General features: G+C 38.8%; 2 protein-coding genes across 5 annotated transcripts in view; one reads left to right on the top strand and one right to left on the bottom strand.

Moving 5' to 3' along the window:
- LOC133616020 (12S rRNA N(4)-cytidine methyltransferase METTL15-like) overlaps nucleotides 1–4656 on the bottom strand; it is a 187313-nt gene extending 182657 nt beyond the window's left edge. Inside the window, exon 1 of one of the 2 annotated variants that reach the window (XM_061975001.1) lies at nucleotides 4522–4656. The gene's annotated coding sequence lies outside the window, so the exon portion shown is untranslated. Of the gene's footprint in view, nucleotides 1–4515 lie in introns of both variants that reach the window. The other variant, XM_061975002.1, reaches the window with a different exon arrangement.
- Nucleotides 4657–4662: 6 nt separating this feature from the next.
- LOC133616018 (kinesin-like protein KIF18A) overlaps nucleotides 4663–20739 on the top strand; it is a 47482-nt gene continuing 31405 nt past the window's right edge. For all 3 annotated transcript variants that reach the window (XM_061974998.2, XM_061975000.2, XM_061974999.2), the window contains exons 1-6: nucleotides 4663–4857; nucleotides 11802–12136; nucleotides 13454–13611; nucleotides 13873–13977; nucleotides 14106–14216; nucleotides 17794–17991. In XM_061974998.2, coding sequence (XP_061830982.1) covers nucleotides 11821–12136; nucleotides 13454–13611; nucleotides 13873–13977; nucleotides 14106–14216; nucleotides 17794–17991 — 888 coding nt within the window. In that variant the 5' untranslated portion in view covers nucleotides 4663–4857; nucleotides 11802–11820. The remainder of the gene's footprint in view (nucleotides 4858–11801; nucleotides 12137–13453; nucleotides 13612–13872; nucleotides 13978–14105; nucleotides 14217–17793; nucleotides 17992–20739) is intronic.

The following is a 20739-nucleotide window of genomic DNA, read 5'->3' as shown; positions in this document are numbered from 1 at the left end:
GGGTACAAGCGGCCGAAATGAGTTTCCTCCGCCGAGTGGCGGGGCTCTCCCTTAGAGATAGGGTGAGAAGCTCTGTCATTCGGGGGGAGCTCAAAGTAAAGCCGCTGCTCCTCCACATCGAGAGGAGCCAGATGAGGTGGTTCGGGCATCTGGTCAGGATGCCACCCGAACGCCTCCCTAGGAAGGTGTTTCGGGCACGTCCGACCGATAGGAGGCCACGGGGAAGACCCAGGACACGCTGGGAAGACTATCTCTCCCGGCTGGCCTGGGAACGCCTCGGGATCCCCGGGAGGAGCTGGACGAAGTGGCTGGGGAGAGGGAAGTCTGGGCTTCCCTGCTTAAGCTGCTGCCCCCGCGACCCGACCTCGGATAAGCGGAAAAAGATGGATGGATGGATGGATGGACATATCACAACAGACACGTAATCGATATCAATAAAAAATGTGTTCGAGATATACCATTTTTTGGGGGGCGGATACAACCAGAAAGAATGAAGCAAGAATGGTTGCATGAACAAAGGCACACTCGATCTTAGCAAAACAGGAAATGGTCAGTGGCAAAGGGAGGGACACGCTCAGCAGCTACGATGAATTGATTAACATGGACACCGACTTAAACAAGTTGAAAAACTTATTCGGGTTTTACCATTTAGTGGTCAATTGTACGGAATATGTAATGCACTGTGCAATCTACTAATAAAAGTTTCAATCAATCAATCAATCGTGTAATAGAATCAACTATCATGTTTGGGTGTGCCATCTTGCTGTCTCGCTATTGATTCTCTGCACGGAGTGGGAAGAGAAACTAAAAATGGGTGCTGCAGAGAGCTAAGAATTTGTGAATAAAACAGGAATAGTATGATCAGCAGTTTTTAGGATTTTTTCAAACAGACCGTAGTCCTTTGCACTTATTTTTTCTTGTCAACCCTCGTCCGTTCCGTATTTGGATGAACAGAAAACAACAGGTAGAAACTAAGGTGCAGGACTGTATAAATAAATAACAAAATATAACAAATGTGTTACTTTAAAACTAAAATTTGGTCCAATAATATTTAACTAATATAACTACTGCTTAATATAAAAATAATTAATGCCTAATATAAATTCATCTCAGCATCGCAGCCCTTTGAGACATTTGTGGGCTATATAAAAAATATTTTATTAATAGATTAATCGCCATACATAAATAAGAATAACAGAACAAATTAAATGTTACAAAGACCACATAACTTCCTGGCAGTAAACCTGTGTGGTTTTGGGAATTTGTTTACATTGATTTGTTGTGTTTTTTCCATGGTTGTGTTGACATTTCCCTTCCTGCCCTGATAGCTGAATAGATTATCATCAGAGTTTTTTGATTGATTGATTGATTGAAACTTGTATTAGTAGATTGCACAGTACAGTATATATTCCATACAATTGACCACTAAATGGTAACACCCGAATAAGTTTTTCAAGTTGTTTAAGTTGGGGTCCACGTAAATCAAATCATGGTAAGAGGAAAGTTATAGTTGAAATAAAAGTGTTAACTTTTGATATGTTTTTCTCCTGGTCCATATTTTCCACAGGTCATAAAAATATCAATATTTATCGACATTGACCAATATTTTTAAAAAGTATATACTGTAGTGATGCACTTTTCAGCCACATCGCCCAACTCTAATTGGAAATCTGCGTGTTTCTGGTGCAGGACTCCGGTTCAACAAATACATATAGAACAGGTGCAGGGAATGGTGAACAATTTAGGTCCATCCATCCATCCATTTCCTACCCCTTGCCCCTTTCAATGTCTTTAAATCAGTGGTTCTTAACCTGGGTTCGATCGAACCCTAGGGGTTCGGTGAGTCGGGCTCAGGGGTACGGCGGAGGTCAAGACACACCAGACCCATCGTGTAAATAAAAACTTCTCCCTATCGGCGTATTACGGATATGGCAACAGCAGAAGTCACACTGATTTGCAGGTGTGTAATTTGTTGTGAGTTTATGCACTGTGTTGGTTTTGTTCTTTGAACAAGGTGATGTTCATGCACAGTTAATTTTGTGCACCAGTAATAAAACATGGTAACACTTTAGTATGGGGAACATATTCACCAATAATGAGTTGCTTATTAACATGCAAATTAGTAACATATTGGCTCTTAATTAAAATACATTAAATAAATTAATTAAATAGTTCCTTGAATTCCTTGAATTCTTTCTAAGTCTATAACAAGATCTGATAGCTCAGTTACAGCTCTTTTTATTACCAAATCTGTGTTATATGTGTTTTATGTTGCACCAAGAAAAATGTTTAGTTTGTTAACCCGTTCTCAAACAATGGCAATAAAACTATTCTGATTCTGATTCTGATTAACTAGTCATTATTAAGTACTCATTAATGCCTTATTCGGCATGGCCTTATTATAACCCTAACCCTCTAACCCTGGCCCTAACCCTCTAACTCTAACCCTAACAACCAAATAACTCTAAATTAAGTCTTTGTTACTTAGAATATGGTCCCCTAGTGTCCAAAAAACTCTAAATTAAGTCTTTGTTACTTAGAATATGTTCCCCTAGTTTCCAAAAAACTCTAAATTAAGTCTTTGTTACTTAGAATATGTTCCCCACACTAAAGTGTTACCAAAAACATATAACTATGTCTTGAATTTGAAAAAAAAAAACATTTTATTTTTCACTAAAGAAGGGTTCGGTGAATGCGCATATGAAACTGGTGGGGTTCGGTACCTCCAACAAGGTTAAGAACCACTGCTTTAAATGAATGCACTGACTTTCAAACGGCATGCATCTTGTCAGACTGCAGGTATGTTAACATTACAAGGGCCATGATATTAGCAGGTATGTTCTGCAATCCATATTAGAATGAGCGTGATTTGCAGGAGTACAACTTAGTAGTGAAGTCAGTGACTTTACTATAAAAGTGGGTGACATTGTTATCGCCAGGAAGGATGAGGTCACCTACCTAGGTTCCATTCTAGAGGCTAATCTTTCCTGTGATAAAATGGCAACCAAGGTAATCAAAAAGGTCAACCAACGAACAAGATTTCTCTATAGAATCTCCTCTCTGGTCAACAAAAGCACCATGAAGATTCTAGCGGGAACTCTCGTTCAACCCTTTTTCGATTACGCATGCACCTCCTGGTACCCTAGCACCTCCAAAACCCTCAAATCTAGACTCCAAACATCCCAGAACAAGCTAGTCAGATTACTTCTAGACCTCCACCCCAGATCACACCTCACTCCTACCCACTTCTCCAAAGTGGGCTGGCTCAGGGTGGAGGACAGAGTAAAACAACTTGCACTGAGCCTTGTCTATAAAATCCGCTACACCTCCCTGATACCAAAGTACATGTCAAACTACTTCCTTAACGTAAATGACCGCCATTACCACAACACCAGGGGGAGCTCCACTAACCACTTTAAACCCAGATTCTGATCTAACAAAGGTCTTAACTCATTCTCTTTCTATGCCACATCAATGTGGAATGCACTCCCAACAGGTGTAAAAGAAAAGGCATCTCAATCCTCGTTCAAAACCGCACTAAAAGAACACCTCCAGGCAACTTCAACCCTGAACTAACACCCTCCCTTCCTCATCATACCTCTTCGGATTGTAAATAATCAAATGTAAACAATCAAATGTAGTCACTTTCTCTTATAATTTCTGATCTCTCTCTCTGTGTCCAATACTTGCTGTACATATGTACCAAGTCAGACCTACACTGTTTCAATGTCCATTTCTCTGATGATGCAATTGTTGATGACTGAAGTGTTGATACCAAACAAACTACAGCCCCCCCGCCTCCATATCCCACACCCCGGATTGTAAATAATGTAAATAATTCAATTTATATACTATGATGATTATCTTGTGTGATGACTGTATTATGAAAATAGTTTACAGTATATCTGTATCATGAATCAATTTAAGTGGACCCCGACTTAAACAAGTTGAAAAACGTATTCGGGTGTTACCATTTAGTGGTCAATTGTACGGAATATGTACTTCACTGTACAATCTACTAATAAAAGTTTCAATCAATCAACCCTACGTGCATTACAGTGGCCGGTGTTGTGCCGGATAATGCACGCCCTGACGGGAGTGTTGTATCAACTAAAGCCCACACTTAAAAGTTTCCACGTGCAAGATTGAATCTATTTAAAAAAAAGTTATTTAATAAGAAGCCAAAAGTGCAAAAACAATCATGTTCGTGTTGGAGTTGTGAATAAATGAAATATGACATCCGTGCTGCAGTCTGCAGGTGTACCTAATGTTGTGGCCCAGCAGCGACTGCAGCACGGATTTCATATTTCATTCATTCACAACTCCACCAACACGAACATTATTCTACGCCGGGGGTGTATTATCCGGCACAACACCGGCAACATCCCAATTTAGCTTCAAAACGTAGCATGCTAACGTTTGATGTTTGCTGTGCCTCCACAGTGGGTCATATAGCACACTCGACAGTACAACAACCAATACACCCGTGGGTATAGAATAATATATGAGACTTACTACTACCTAACGGGAACGAAGTGTCAATGCGGCGTGGCAACACGCTCAGGAGGTCAAGCTATGTACCGTGAGAGTCTAACTCGTGACTCCGCCTACCAGGAAGCGTGAATCATGACGTCACGTAGCCCCGCCCAACTAGAGACTCACACCCAATCTGCAGCGGTAGAGGAAGAAGGCTTGTTTTTGAAAATATTGGCGGTGGTGTCTTTTCAACGTTAGCTTCCCGTAAGACTTTGATTACTTGTTCTTTTTTTTTTTTGGTAATGCAAGCTTCGTGGTTTCTCGTGTCCTCTTGTCGCCGTTTCTCGTGAGGAAACGAAAGTGTGCCCGTGTTAACAAAAGGTAAGTATTGGTCTTTCACGGCGAAAAGTGACCATGTTGTCGGTAGCGTCTACATCGTTGCTAGCTAGTGTTAGCTTACCGTCCAAGTTCAAAACCATCATATTTAGTTTGTAAACAGACGATGAGCTTTACTAACCACCAGTCAACATGTTGTTGTTTTTGTTGCTATATACAGTACTTAATTTAAAGCATCTAGTTTCAGTTGATTGATTTGACCACTGATGGAGTTTGTATGGTGGCTGACGAGGGCTAACACACTTCTGATGACCAAAGACACGAACGCCTTCAAGCAAATACAATGCTGCAAATTAGAAATGTAACAAGCTTATGCACGGCGCCATCATAAAGAAAGGGAAGACTCCGAATTAAAAATAATGCACTGTAGCATGTTTAAAAAAATATATGCACACAATGCTGCATATGCTCAGTGTAAAGGATTGCAGCTAGTGTGGCTGTAAGATAGTACTTGTGTAAACCTCGCATCCAGACAGCTTAAGAGCTGTGCTGAACCATGCATACATATATATATACATATATATATATCCATCCATCCATTTTCTACCGCTTGTCCCGTTCGGTGTTGCTGGAGCATATCTCAGCTGCACATGGGCGGAAGGCGGGCTACACCCTGGATATATATATATATATATATATATATATATATATCCAGGGTGTATATATATATATATATATATATATATATCCAGGGTGTAGCCCGCCTTCCGCCCATGTGCAGCTGCGATATGCTCCAGCAACACCGAACGGGACAAGCGGTAAAAAATGGATGGATGGATATATATATGTGTATATATATATATATATGTATATATGTATATATGTATGCAGTCGTGGTCAAAAGTTTACATACACTTGTAAAGAACATACTGTCATGGCTGTCTTGAGTTTCCAATAATTTCTACAACTCTAATTTTTTTGTGATAGATTGATTGGAGCACATACTTGTTGGTCACAAAAAACATTCATGAAGTTGTTTTTTGTTTTGTTTTTTATTATGGGTCTACTGAAAATTTGACCCAATCTGCTGGGTCAAAAGTGTACATACAGCAGTGACGTGCGGTGAGGTTGATGGCTGGTGAGGCACTGACTTCATCACAGTCAGATTTACAAACATATGAACCCTAAAGAGTATCTTATTCACCATTTGATTGGCAGCAGTTAACGGGTTATGTTTAAAAGCTCATACCAGCATTCTTCCCTGCTTGGCACTCAGCATCAAGGGTTGGAATTGGGGGTTAAATCACCAAAAATGATTCCCAGGCGCGACGCCGCTGCTGCCCACTGCTCCCCTCACCTCCCAGGGGGTGATCAAGGGGATGGGTCAAATGCAGAGGACAAATTTCATTACACCTAGTGTGTGTGTGACAATCATTGGTACTTTAACTTAACTTTAACTTTACACATACAAACTGTAGCACACAAAAAAGCACATTTAATTAAAAAAAAACGTTATTATGGTCTTACCTTTATTTAGAAATTAAGTCCATGCACCGCAACTAAAGCCCTCACTTAAACTTTCCACGTGCAAGATTGAATCTATTTAAAAAAGTGTAACCGAGTGTTTATAAATGTCGCCTATGCTGTATGAAACTACAAAATAACAAACACGGAGGCTCCAGTTTACACGAGGACCACTTTATTTACCTTCTTTCAAAAACCTCCGCAACGTGACATCACTTCTGCTCTTAGCGCCTTCAAAATAAGAGCTCAAGGCATATACTGTATAACAGCGCATAACAGGAACTTAACATCACAAAGAGGAAAGCCCATGAAAATAGATTACAAAAGTTATTTAATAAGAAGCCAAAAAGTGCAAAAACAATAATGTTCGTGTTGGAGGAGTTGTGAATTAGGTACAGACTGCAGGTGTATCTGCACAGCAGGCCAGCAGTTAGCCGAGCCATTGCGCAATCCATGTTGCGGCACTGAGTGACGTGCCTCAACTGGCTGCTGTTCACCGCACTGTCTCTTCTCAGTATTTGAACGGCAAATGTGAAAATTCAGCGATTTTGAATAAAAATAATCTAAAACTGGTGAAGTTGAATGGAAAATAACTTTATAGTATAATCACTGGATACATATAACAATTTATTTTTTTTGTCCCTGCAGTCATTCACAACTCCTCCAACACCAACATTATTGTTTTTGCACTTTTTGGCTTCTTATGAAATCATTTTTTTAAATAGATTCAATCTTGCACGTGGACAGTTTAAGTGTGGGCTTTAGTTGATATAACAATTCTACGGCGGGGGTGCAGGAGGCGAGCCTCAGCCAGTGCGTCTTTTGCAGCCGTTTTATGATCGCTCAGCACAAGAAATACTTTACACACATACAGTTGTTGACAAAATACACTGTACATTATATACCTCAGCTAACTAAACTATGGAAATGTATAATATAGTTCATATAGCAATACAGTCTCACTGCACAGCAGGCCAGCAGTTAGCCGAGTCATTGCGCAATCCATGTTGCGGCACTGAGTGACGTGCCTCAACTGGCTGCTGTTCACCGCACCGTCTCTTCTCAGTATTTGAACGGCAAATGTGAAAATTCAGCGATTTTGAATAAAAATAATCTAAAACTGGTGAAGTTAAATGGAAAATAACTTTATAGTATAATCACTGGATACATATAACAATTTAATTTTTTTTTTCTTTTTTTCTTTTTTTTTTCTTTCCATGATGGCAGGTGAGGCCCCGCCTCACCTGCCTCTAGTGACTGCACGTCACTGACATACAGCAATGTTAATATTTGGTTACATGTCCCTTGGCAAGTTTCACTGCAATATGGGGCTTTTGGTAGCCATCCACAAGCTTCTGGGTGAGTTTTTGACCACTCCTCTTGACAAATTTGGTGCAGTTCAGCTAAATTTGTTGGTTTTCTGACATGAACTTGTTTCTTCAGCATTGTCGGGACTTTGGGAAGGCCATTCTAAAACCTTAATTCTAGCCTGATTTAGCAATTCCTTTACCACTTTTGACATGTGTTTGGGGTCCTTGTCCTGTTGGAATACCCAACTGAGCCCAAGACCCAACCTGCGGGCTGATGATTTTAGGTTGTCCTGAAGAATTTGGAGGTAATCCTCCTTTTTCATTGTCCCATTTACTCTCTGTAAAGCACCAGTTCCGTTGGCAACAAAACAGGCCCGGACATAATACTACCACCACCATGCTTGACGGTAGGATAGTGTTCCTGGGAAATAAAGGCCTCATCTTTTCTCCTTCAAACATCCATCCATCTTCTTCCGCTTATCCGAGGTCGGGTCGCGGGGGCAGCAGCCTAAGCAGGGAAGCCCAGACTTCCCTCTCCCCAGCCACGTAGTCCTGCTCTTCCCGGGGGATCCCAAGGCGTTCCCAGGCCAGCCGGGAGACATAGTCTTCCCAACGTGTCCTGGGTCTTCCCCGTGGCCTCCTACCTGTCGGACGTGCCCTAAACACCTCCCTAGGGAGGCGTTCGGGTAGCATCCTGACCAGATGCCCGAACCACCTCATCTGGCTCCTCTCGATGTTGAGGAGCAGCGACTTTACTTTGAGTTCCTCCCGGATGGCTGAGCTTCTCAAACTATCTCTAAGGGATAGACCCGCCACCCGGCGGAGGAAACTCATTTCGGCCGCTTGTACCCGTGATCTTGTCCTTTTGGTCATGACCATAGGTGAAGATGGGAACATAGATCGACCGGTAAATTGAGAGCTTTGCCTTACGGCTCCGCTCCTTCTTCACCACAACGGATCGATACATCGCCCGCATTACTGAAGACGCCGCACTGATCCGCCTCTCGATCTCACGATCCACTCTTCCCTCACTCGTGAACAAGACTCTTGTACTTGAACTCCTCCACTTCAAACATATTGCTGGGTATTGTGGCCAAACAGCTAAATTTTTGTTTCACTGACCACAGAACTTTCCTCCAGAAGGTCTTATCTTTGTCCATGTGATGTCAGTTGAAACAAAAATGAAGCTGTTTGGCCACAATACCCAGCAATATGTTTGGAGGAGAAAAGATGAGGCCTTTAATCCCAGGAACACCACGTGTGCCGTCAAGCATGGTGGTTGGTAGTATTATGCTATGGGCCTGTTTTGCTGCCAATGGAACAGGTGCTTTAAATGGGGCAATGGAAAAAGGAGGATTATGTGTGGACAATGCTGAAGAAACAAGTCCATGTCAGAAAAGCAACACATTTAGCTGAACTACACCAATTTTTTCAAGAGGAGTGGTCAAAAATTCTACCAGAAGCTTGCCAGAAGCTTGTGGATGGCTACCAAAGGCGACTTATTGCAGTGAAACTTGCCAAGGCACATGTAACCAAATATTAACATTGCTGTATGTATACTTTTGACCCAGCAGATTTGGTCACATTTCAGTAGACCCATAATAAATTCATAAAAGAACCAAACTTCATGAATGTTTTTTCATGACAAACAAGCATGTGCTCCAATCACTCTATCACAAAAAAATAAGAATTGTAGAAATTATTGGAAACTCAAGACAGCCATGACATAATGTTCTTTACAAGTGTATGTAAACTTTTGACCACGACTGTATATCACCTCAAAAACTGAAATTTAACACGACATGTACACAAACACATATTAACAGACACGCATAGGACAGCAGTCAATAAAGGCGGATTGTTGCGTGCAGGATTTCACAGAGCACCATTGCTTCCCTTCTGTATACTAGTGCGGTATCCTCTAACAGACATGTCCCCACCATGTTTGATCGAAGTAATTATGGTTACAGCTGATCACCGCAATCGAACTGTAAATAACAACATTATAATTACCAAGCCCTACCACCAACTTAAGTTTATCAGTCCGGTAAAGCCAGAAGGAGATTGGAACATTCAAAGTTATTGGGATACCCACAGACTTTCCCCTTAATGTAACTGCATGTTGTGCACCACCACAGATATCTTGATAATCCAGGGGAAACGCTGACCTGTCAATGTATCGTCCATATACCTGTGGCATTTTTTTAAACATCATCATCATCACAAAATGCTTTTTTGGTTGCGTTTTGCTATTAGTGCTATTTTCGAAAGTGTATTTTTATTATCAACAATACAGTTGATAATAGAGGTAAATTATTGGTATTGTTCATTATCAATAGCGTTATTTCTATTGGTATTTGTATTGCTCCATTTGTAGTGTATTAATTCTTTGTCATTTCTGTATTATTTATTTCGCTAACTGCTTCTTTGCTATCACTTTTACCATCATATTTGTACATATCGTATTTGCTGATGTTGCTCTATTGTTGTTGTTGTTATTGTTATTGTTGTGTTTGCTGTTGTTGTTTTTGTCTCTCTGTCTTATCCCCTTCTTGTCCCCACAATTTCCCCCTCTGACTTCTTTTTTCTCTTTTTCTATCCCGGCCTGCTCCGGCCCGGCTGCACCAAATGATAATATGAATATGTTTAATAAAGTCAAATACAAATAAGACAAAAAGAGAAGTAACCTGCACTTCTCTGTTGTAAAGTAAATCTGTACAGCCGATATGGGCATCTACATCAACTACATGATTTGCCTGAGAAGCTGGACAGGACAAAAAAAAGAAAATTGATTTTTTGTTTTTATCAGCATTTTTCCAGTCCTTACTTTTAAATGGACAAAAGCTGAATACAGTTATTATTGTAACAGCTTAATGAGCAGTACTGTTACAGTATATACAGTATAAATATTTCTGAATGAAGTAGTCATCATTATTGTTCATACATGCATAAAAATATCTCTTTAGAGCCAATGGCTAAATTAGAGCCAATGAATATGCTTCATAATCCGATTAGTCGACTAATCTTCAAGATAGTTGATGACTATCAAAATAGTCGTTAGTTGCAGCACTACTAACTAGCAAAAAAAACAGACAATAGCTGTTTAAACCCTCTGTGTAGCTGCTCGGCACAGACGTCATCACCTGTACACAGTAACTAGTTTAGCCTCTACCAAAACAAGGAGCCAGTCACCATGGATTTAATTTCAACAAATACAAAAGGCATAATAAATAAACCCACAATTCAATTGCTCGGTGCTTTTAGGGGACGCGCTGTAAAGAAATGTAACAATATATGATGAAAAATACTTTCATTGGTGGTTCCCATTGTGTTATGCTAATATGGCTTCTGTGAAAATGTTTAATTTTATTTGTTTAATTTCAGAACGTAAATGAAAGCTTATGCTAGTTATAACCAATACCAGATATCATCATTCCATAATCAAATGAGTTTAACGCTACAATTTAAGAGAAGGATCAAAACATTTAAAAATATGTTTTATTGGGGCCCCAATGAATTTTCCAGGGACCCACTCCTGGCGATTCAATACATTGAAAACCTAAAAACACCACTAAAGACATAATGCTTCATGTTCAGATTTTTTTTTTAAGTGAAGGCATCAATCTCAATGGTTTATTACATAATGGCTACATTTTCTTCCAATAAAAAGGGAAGTATTTGTAATAACTTTTACGATATGTAACACGTTAGTACAGAATACCTCAAAGTGTATTGCATATTTTGTTAACTTTATTTATATAGCACTTTTCCTGCACAGGCTAATTGCAAACACAAATTGCTGTACAAAACAGAACCTTAGATTTATTACACAATAGGTTAAAAAATTTTATTACAAAATGTATTACATTTACTACATAATATCGTGTTACCAGTCATTTTTCAGTTGTTTTTTTGTTCTGAATCATTTCTGTCTTTGGAGCGTCTGAGCAATGCTGGAGGTTTTCTCCCCCGGCAGCCACTAAAGAACAGAGATTTAAACAAAGAGTCTTAAATTGTTAGCACAGCACTATCTAGTCTTTAAAATGCATAGCCTCTGTCGTTTCTTGCTCTCTGCCCTTTCCTTTCCTCAATAATTAGCAGCTAGCAAATAAAAATGTGTTTCATCATTTTGCTAATATTTGCTTTTGTGTTTAGTCACCAGCAAAGAAACGCAATGGCAAGCAATGTGTGCAGCCACGTGAAGGTGGTCGTTCGGGTGAGGCCAAACAACGACAGCGAGAGGTGTGAAAAATTTCGGAATGTGGTCCAAGTTGTCGATGACCACATGATCATATTTGATCCAAAAGAAGAGGACATATCATGTTTTGGGTCACAAAGAGTTCGGAACAGAAACCTCAACAAAAGGGCGAACAAAGACCTTAAGTTTGTTTTTGATCGTGTCTTTGGCGAGACTTCTACTCAAGATGATATATTTGAGAATACCACTAAAGCAGTGCTGGATGGTGTCATGAACGGATTCAACTGTACAGGTAATATTGTTGTTAATACACATTTTTAAGCCATTAAACCAATTTTATTATCTGTTGTAATGTCCAAACAACTTTGAGCAGTTTTATTTTATTTTTTTGGAGTATCAACCAAATCACTGCTTTGTTTAGTTTGCCTCGTACTAATCTTTGAACGAATACACGTCTCTGACAATTGCATGTTTTTGAATGTCACGTAGGTGAGCATTAGTTGGATGTCAAATCTGCTACTTTGCCTACAACATTCAACAGCAATATTATTTGTTATCAGCAGTATTAGACTTGATTGAAAGATGTTTTTACAGGATGTGGCCTGTTTTGTGTTGTTTTTTTAGTTAGTTAAAGAAGCTACTCTATCATTTTGGAAACTGTCCTACTGGTTTGGTTTTTCTCAAGCCATTCTAAAATTATATTTTTTGTCTGTCACACCAAATTAAGCTACGGGTACTTTTTTATAAAACAAGGAAATCAGTCGTCGTATTGCAAATTGAGGTTATAGTCGTCATTTCGTTGGAAGCAAGGCAAGTTTATTTATAGAGCACAATTCGTACACAAGGCAATTCAAAGTGTTTCACAGAAAAAGAAGGCTAAGTTAAAAATATAAAATCATATTTCAAATTAAAATCTGAAAAAACAACCATAATTAAAGTTAAATCAATCAAATACTTTCAGTTGCCATATGCCCAATTGAATACAAGTGTTTTCAGACTGGATTTGAACATTATCCAGTCTGTCAGAACTGTCATGGCAGGTCTGACAACATTCTTGTTCCCTTAGTTAAGTATTCTCTTCCTTAGCTTACTGTTGTTTCCTTTTCAGTGCTCTTATTTTCTGTTCCACTTCCTGCCTGGCTCCATAGATTGGCAACATGAGCACACCTGTTTGTGGATGCCATACAGGCTTCTTTATACTATAGTGTTGTGAACTGACAATTGTTACTGACGGTTTGTGTTGCTTTGCTAGCTATTCATTTTTTTTATTTTTTTATTTGCTGGGGCTTGTAATTGCACTTCCTTTTGCTACTTATGAGTAATAAAAGATTATTTCTTACCTGCACGTTGCCTGATGACTCTAGTATTTTGAAGTCACAACTACCGAAGCGATGCGTGTTCATGACATTAATAGAATTTACAGTAATTCGACACTTAATTTTTGTTATTTAAAATATGCACAAAAAAACATTTAAAACTGCAATGTTGTGATGTAGCAAGGGACGGCTATACTTTTTCCATGTTAAGAATAATGGCATCCTCACAATATCATTATTGTGGCCTCCACTCTGCATGATGTACTTAACTACACTTTTCCCTTTTGTTTTAGTTTTTGCTTATGGAGCAACTGGATCAGGAAAAACACATACCATGCTAGGTACACAAACAGAACGAGGGGTTATGTACCGTACGATGAAAGAGCTTTTCAAGCGCATGGATGATGTCAAAGAGGAGAAGGAGTTTGCTGTTGCAGTCTCATATCTTGAGGTGAACATTTGAATCTTTTTGCAAAAACCTGCTGTATACACAGTTGTTGTAATGATATTTGGTGGCAGCATGCACCAAAATTTGCATTTGTTTAAATTCCTCAATGAGTGGGCAAGTAATTGGAAATGAAATGAAATGAAATGAAATGTTCCCTCGGTTATTGTTTAGTTCCAGTCTAGTCTTTTGGAAATTTTGCCCAATATTCAAGCCATACATCATCTATTGTAATCTTTAGATAAGTGTTGTTGTGTTTTACTGCAGGTTTATAATGAACAAATCAGGGACCTGCTGGCTAATGCAGGTCCTCTTGCAGTAAGAGAGGACAGTGTTAAAGGTGTGGCGATTCAGGGCCTCACACTGCACCAGGTTAGTCGCCACACTGTCACCTCAGAATTCATATATCTTATATAAATAACAATTTAATCTGTAAACTGGCAAAATATTCTCTATATGTTAGACAGGCTAAATGGATTATGTATTTTCCCTTGAAATAGCCCAAATCTGCAGAGCACATCCTCGAGGCGTTGGATTCTGGCAATCAAAACAGGACACAACACCCTACTGATATGAATGCCACCTCTTCCCGGTCCCATGCTGTGTTCCAGGTATTTCACTTCAGTCCCATTTAAACAAACTAAATGCTAATTTTCATTATAATATTTTAAAAAGTCAAATATGATATATTAGGGCTGCTATGATTAATCGATTAATATGCTTCGAATGAAGTTTAGACTTATATTCTGTTTGAGTGTAAGGCCATGTCCACATATCTGGGGTTAAAATTATCTCCATCCACACAGGTAGTTTCAAAACTCTTTTGTTTACACGCAAACGCATACAGCTGCTGTCATGCACATTTTGTCCAATCAGAAGCCTAGAAAAGCAGCAAAAGCCTAATTGGTGGCATTAAACCTTTTGTTGCTATGTTTATTTTGATATACTAAACATACAATTAAATGTACATTATTTTTAAAACCAGCCTGCACTCACACAAAGCCCGGAAAACATTATGAATCTTTTTTTAAATGCCTAAAGCACAAATAGGCACCTGTGCGGCTAAAACCCAACACTTGCAGTATTTTAACACATTTAATCAGCAACAAGGTGATATATTACATGTGCAGTGAAGTGTATATTATTTATACAAACCCCGTTTCCATTTGAGTTGGGAAATTGTGTTAGATGTAAATATAAACAGAATACAATGATTTGCAAATAATTTCCAACCCGTGGCGGGTGCAGTGGAAGAGTGGCCATGCGCGACCCGAGGGTCCCTGGTTCAATCCCCACCTAGTACCAACCTCGTCATGTCCGTTGTGTCCTGAGCAAGACACTTCACCCTTGCTCCTGATGGGTGCTGGTTAGCGCCTTGCATGGCAGCTCCCTCCATCAGTGTGTGAATGTGTGTGTGAATGGGTAAATGTGGAAGTAGTGTCAAAGCGCTTTGAGTACCTTGAAGGTAGAAAAGCGCTATACAAGTACAACCCATTTATTTATCATTTAACCCATATTCAGTTGAATATGCTACAAAGACAACATATTGGATGTTCAAACTGATAAACATTTTTTTTTTTGCAAATAATCATTAACTTTAGAATTTGATGCCAGCAACACGTGACAAAGAAGTTGGGAAAGGTGGCAATAAATACTGATAAAGTTGAGGAATGCTCATCAAACACTTATTTGGAACATCCCACAGGTGAACAGTCAAATTGGGAACAGGTGGGTGCCATGATTGGGTATAAAAGTAGATTTAATGAAATGCTCAGTCATTCACAAACAAGGATGGGGCGAGGGTCACCACTTTGTCAACAAATGCGTGAGTAAATTGTTGAACAGTTTAAGAAAACCCTTTCTCAACCAGCTATTGCAAGGAATTTAGGGATTTCACCATCTACGGTCCGTAATATCATCAAAAGGTTCAGAGAATCTGGAGAAATCATTGCACGTAAGCAGCTAAGCCCGTGACCTTCGATCCCTCAGGCTGTACTGCATCAACAAGCGACATCAGTGTGTAAAGAATATGACCACATGGGCTCAGGAACACCTCAGAAACCCACTGTCAGTAACTACAGTTGGTCGCTACATCTGTAAGTGCAAGTTAAAACTCTCCTATGCAAGGCGAAAACCGTTTATCAACAACACCCAGAAACGCCGTCGGCTTCGCTGGGCCTGAGCTCATCTAAGATGGACTGATACAAAGTGGAAAAGTGTTCTGTGGTCTGACGAGTCCACATTTCAAATTGTTTTTGGAAACTGTGGACGTCGTGTCCTCCGGACCAAAGAGGAAAAGAACCATCAGGATTGTTATAGGCGTAAAGTTGAAAAGCCAGCATCTGTGATGGTATGGGGGTGTATTAGTGCCCAAGACATGGGTAACTTACACATCTGTGAAGGCGCCATTAATGCTGAAAGGTACATACAGGTTTTGGAGCAACATATGTTGCCATCCAAGTAACGTTACCATGGACGCCCCTGCTTATTTCAGCAAGACAATGCCAAGCCACGTGTTACATCAACGTGGTTTTATAGTAAAAGAGTGCGGGTACTAGACTGGCCTGCCTGTAGTCCAGACCTGTCTCCTATTGAAAATGTGTGGCGCATTATGAAGCCTAAAATACCACAACGGAGACCCCCGGACTGTTGAACAACTTTTCCCACTTTTTGTACATCAAGCAAGAATGGGAAAGAATTCCACCCGAGAAGCTTAAAAAATGTGTCTCCTCAGTTCCCAAACGTTTACTGAGTGTTGTTAAAAGGAAAGGCCATGTAACACAGTAGTGAACATGCCCTTTCCCAACTACTTTGGCACGTGTTGCAGCCATGAAATTCTAAGTTAATTATTATTTGCAAAAAAAAAATAAAGTGTATGAGTTTGAACATCAAATATCTTGTCTTTGTGCATTCAATTTAATATGGGTTGAAAAGGATTTGTAAATCATTGTATTCCGTTTATATTTACATCTAACACAATTTCCCAACTCATATGGAAACGGGGTTGGTAAATTCAGCACACAGTAACAAGGAGCCAAAGAAACCTCTTAAATTTTTAAGTGCTTGAAGCGCAAAACCTCCAAAACTCTTGTGGAACGCATTTAATCAGCAATATAGTGATACATGTGCAATGAAGTGTATATTGTCTTTACATTAATACACACTAACAAGGAGGAATGTTATATTACGGTTTTTTGTTTGTTTGGGGGTTTTTTTTGTCACGTGCACACGTTCGTGAATAACTTCATGATCTGTTATTAAAAACATTAGATAATGTTGCACCTTTCTTATGACGCAAAGCAAAAAGTCATGCTTGTCAAATTTATGCCATCAGCTGTAGGCCCGACAGCCATAGTGTCCAAAACAGCTGTCACTGGAGTTGGCGAGAGTGTCGCAGTGTCTTTCAAAGCTAATTTTGTTACATATTTTCAATAATGTAGAGTGAAAATAACAGCATGTTTACGTTCAAACATACAGTAAGTCCTCTTAGTGTGTTTTTTACTCCCCCAGGGCAGTGTTGTGTACTATATATTGAACTTTAAAAATGAATGTGCACAACTGTAACGTCATGAGATGTGTAAAAGTCTCTGTTTATGTTGTGTACACGCATATGCTTAAGTTTGCGAAAGTGTGTGTTTTGAAGGACAAAAGGATAAGAATCCTAAACACAGAGATAAGTATGCGTTTATAAAGTATCCATGTTCATGTAGAAATGGCCTAACTAACCAAATCCAGACCACATGCGGTTCCCTGAACTTTAAATAGGCAAACATAGTTTTCGCATAGCCATTGTAACAGAGCGCACATGAGAGTGGTAGTGTGTGGGTGTCATGCTCTGTGTGGTGGCAAACAGTAAAGAGTTTATTTTTTATCTTTTTAATATTCAATAATGTTAAAAATGCAGTCTCAATGTTGATGATGTGCCGAAAAATGAATGACGCAAAAAAGGAAAAACTTTTTTTTTTTAATTTAGTTTTCTCTAGAATACACATTAAGTCTATAAAGTGTGTTTTATCTGATTAACCGATTAATCAAACAAACTAATCGAAAGATTACTCAATTACAGAAATAATCAACAGCTGCAGCCCTATAATCTAATAATATAGAAGTAACACATTTATTTTTATAACTACAACAGAAGGATTGTTGGTGTCTTGATGACCTTATGAGTACTTTATTTTTCTCCAGATATATTTGCGACAGCAGGACAAAACGGCAAGCCTCAATCGCAATGTGTGTGTGGCAAAAATGAGCCTAATTGATCTGGCAGGCTCAGAAAGAGCTAGTGCCACCAACACCAAAGGACAACGCTTTCGAGAGGGTGCAAACATCAACCGTTCACTCCTCGCCCTGGGAAACGTTATCAACGCTCTTGCCGACCCCAAGGTGAGTCAGATTATCCTGTGTTCATTAAATATGGATTAAGGTATATCCAGAATGTTGGAAAAACAATATACATATATTTGATTATAGCTTGAATTGTTGATTGTACCACCTGTTTTCAATATGAACTATAAAGAACTACTACTTTAAGTCACATATTAAAAAAACAAAAGTTGGTTTAAAACTCAACAGATGAGTCAGATTAAAGGTGGGGTAAAAGAGATGTAACGATAAACCGCGGTTAAACAGTCCATGGTTAGTATTACCGTTTCAAATAAAAATTTGCCTAAAACCGTGATTGATAACACGTTAACAAACTCACAGACCGATACTGACACTGCTCATTTACTGGAGAAGCAAGCTTGTGCTAGCTAGTTTAAATGCTAACATGAATACAAAAGACATTTCCCCTTTTACCCATTAAAAAAACAACATTCCCCAATCTAAAATTATATAATACATTACTGTCTGAGCAACTAAGATATTCAGTTGTGCACATTAAATCTAAAGGCTGTACTCTCTTAGAGAGTTCAATCGATATTCGGAAGGATTATGACAACAGGAAATTAATCTGGTTGACGTCACATAAACCGGACATGACGCACCCAACACACGTTTTTTTTTCACTAAAACTTTAAGAAGATACAAATATTTAAACACACAAAAGGATTATGGCCTAAGTAGCCAGAACATTATTTTTATATACCATATTACTGCCAATAAAGTATATTGTGTGGCTATGTATTTATTGTATTCCTTTTTTTATTATTAAATTAAACTAAAGTGTTTATGAGTACTTTCTGAGCACACTAGTAGCAATAACGTAATAATGATAGCCATGATAACTTTGATGACAAAAACAGTTATATCACATTTTCATATCGTTACGTCCCTAGTGGGAAATAATTATATTTTTGCATACATTGTTTTAATGTGTTTCCCACACATTTCTTTGTGTGGCCCACCACTAATGAATTTTGACCGCCACAAATGCACCCGTTTCCTAACACAGACCAAGAAGACGTAGTAGGATAGACCTGTATTGCTAACTTAGCAACTTTGTCATGTAGAGATGGGAATTGATACTGCACAGGGGAACATGGGAGATGTCGTTTACTTCTCAGACCACTCAATAGCACCAGAACAAATACACTTACAGGAGTACTCCAAAGTTCTTATTTGATACCTTCACATGCCACAACATTATCGTGAGAACTTTGAAACAGTATTTACATTATCGTTCCATTCTCCATAAGCAACCAAAACAATTGTCTGAGTTCTTCGAGGTAAATATGGAGAAACTCATCGCTTCCTAACAATTTTATTTATAGAATGGATGAATGGGGGTTGGGGAAGGTCCACATTCTCCTCCTCATTTGTTTCATTTTCATCATGTTTTCACCCGCCTATGTTGCTTTTGTTGACTGTCCGTCTGTCAGAAGGATTACGCAAAAACTACTTGACCCTGAAAAAATTTATTTTGGTGAAAAGCTGCTTTGACCCAACCATGAACCCATTACATGTCAGTCTACATATGGAACAAAGGGCAGACCAGGACTTTTTAGCAAGGCACAGTGTTCTTTTCGTGTCGTCATGGATTCCTGGTCAAATAATATGCTCTGATATGCAGTATTGATGCATTTAACAATATGTTACCAATACACAATGGTATTGTGTAACTGTGCTGCGAGAGAGTTTTGTGCAGAATTTTCCCATTTCATGTAGCTAAATGAGATAAGAAAAATGTATATTAAAAAAACATACTATCGTAAGAGTGAGTTTGAGACCACCACATGCAAATACGGCAATCATTTCAGTACTTGTGTTTTGCATGTAATTAGATTATGTGTACCAATACCCTGTTTCTAGTGAGCGTGTGTATTGTTTAGGTATACCGGTACATGTACTGTATTTTTTTAATTTACTGATAAATTCCCAATTTCAAATTGCATAATGCCTAAAAATTACAGTTTAATGCTATGTGATTACTACACAATAATAGGCATTTCTTACATTCTTTGTGACAGTAAACTGCATAGTATTTAGACGAGGGTTGTCACAATATCAGAATTTCAGCAATCGATCCCAATACCTATGAATGTTTACGATTCTCTACGCTTATTCGATACCACGATTTAAAAAACAAAAAGTAATATAATGTACTTTTAAACTTACTTTATTGAAAACTGTTTCAAAGTGTCAAGTATTTTGGATTACTGTGCTTTAACATATTTCTGCAAATAATTAAAATCGCAGTAGCAGCTGCAAAGAGGCTACTATATATTCAAAAAGGAACAGAAGTGGGCAATAGCCTCCCAGTATATCAAAACAAACAATATTGTGCTTATAGGTATGGTCATAAATGACAACAACAGTCAACTATTTTTTTTTTTTTAAATGACAGCAATAATGTGGAGTCTTAAAGTATGTAAAGTATGAGCAAGGGCGAGCCCGAAGCCCGAAATCCGCATTTCTGACAGACGTTCATAAATAAATGGGGAAACACTGGCTCGTTTTTTTAAAGACAGCGGGCGTTCTTCTTCGGTGCTGGCCTAGTGCTCAGGTGCCAAGATTAGATGTGCCTTGCAGAAGAAACCGTGACGATACTGAAAAAAACCATGTATCATTACTTTTGACAACCCTAATTTATTTGTTTATTTTTACATGCTGTGGGCATTTCAGATTTTAAAGTTTAGTAGGGCTAAGTGATCTGTTCACCCTGTAAAGCCCTCCACAAACCCCTACTCATTT

The sequence above is a fragment of the Nerophis lumbriciformis genome, linkage group LG15 (assembly GCF_033978685.3).
Source record: "Nerophis lumbriciformis linkage group LG15, RoL_Nlum_v2.1, whole genome shotgun sequence".
NCBI classification, from domain to species: domain Eukaryota; kingdom Metazoa; phylum Chordata; class Actinopteri; order Syngnathiformes; family Syngnathidae; genus Nerophis; species Nerophis lumbriciformis.
Note: the sequence above shows the minus strand (reverse complement) of the source record. Positions and strands in the feature narration are given on the sequence as shown.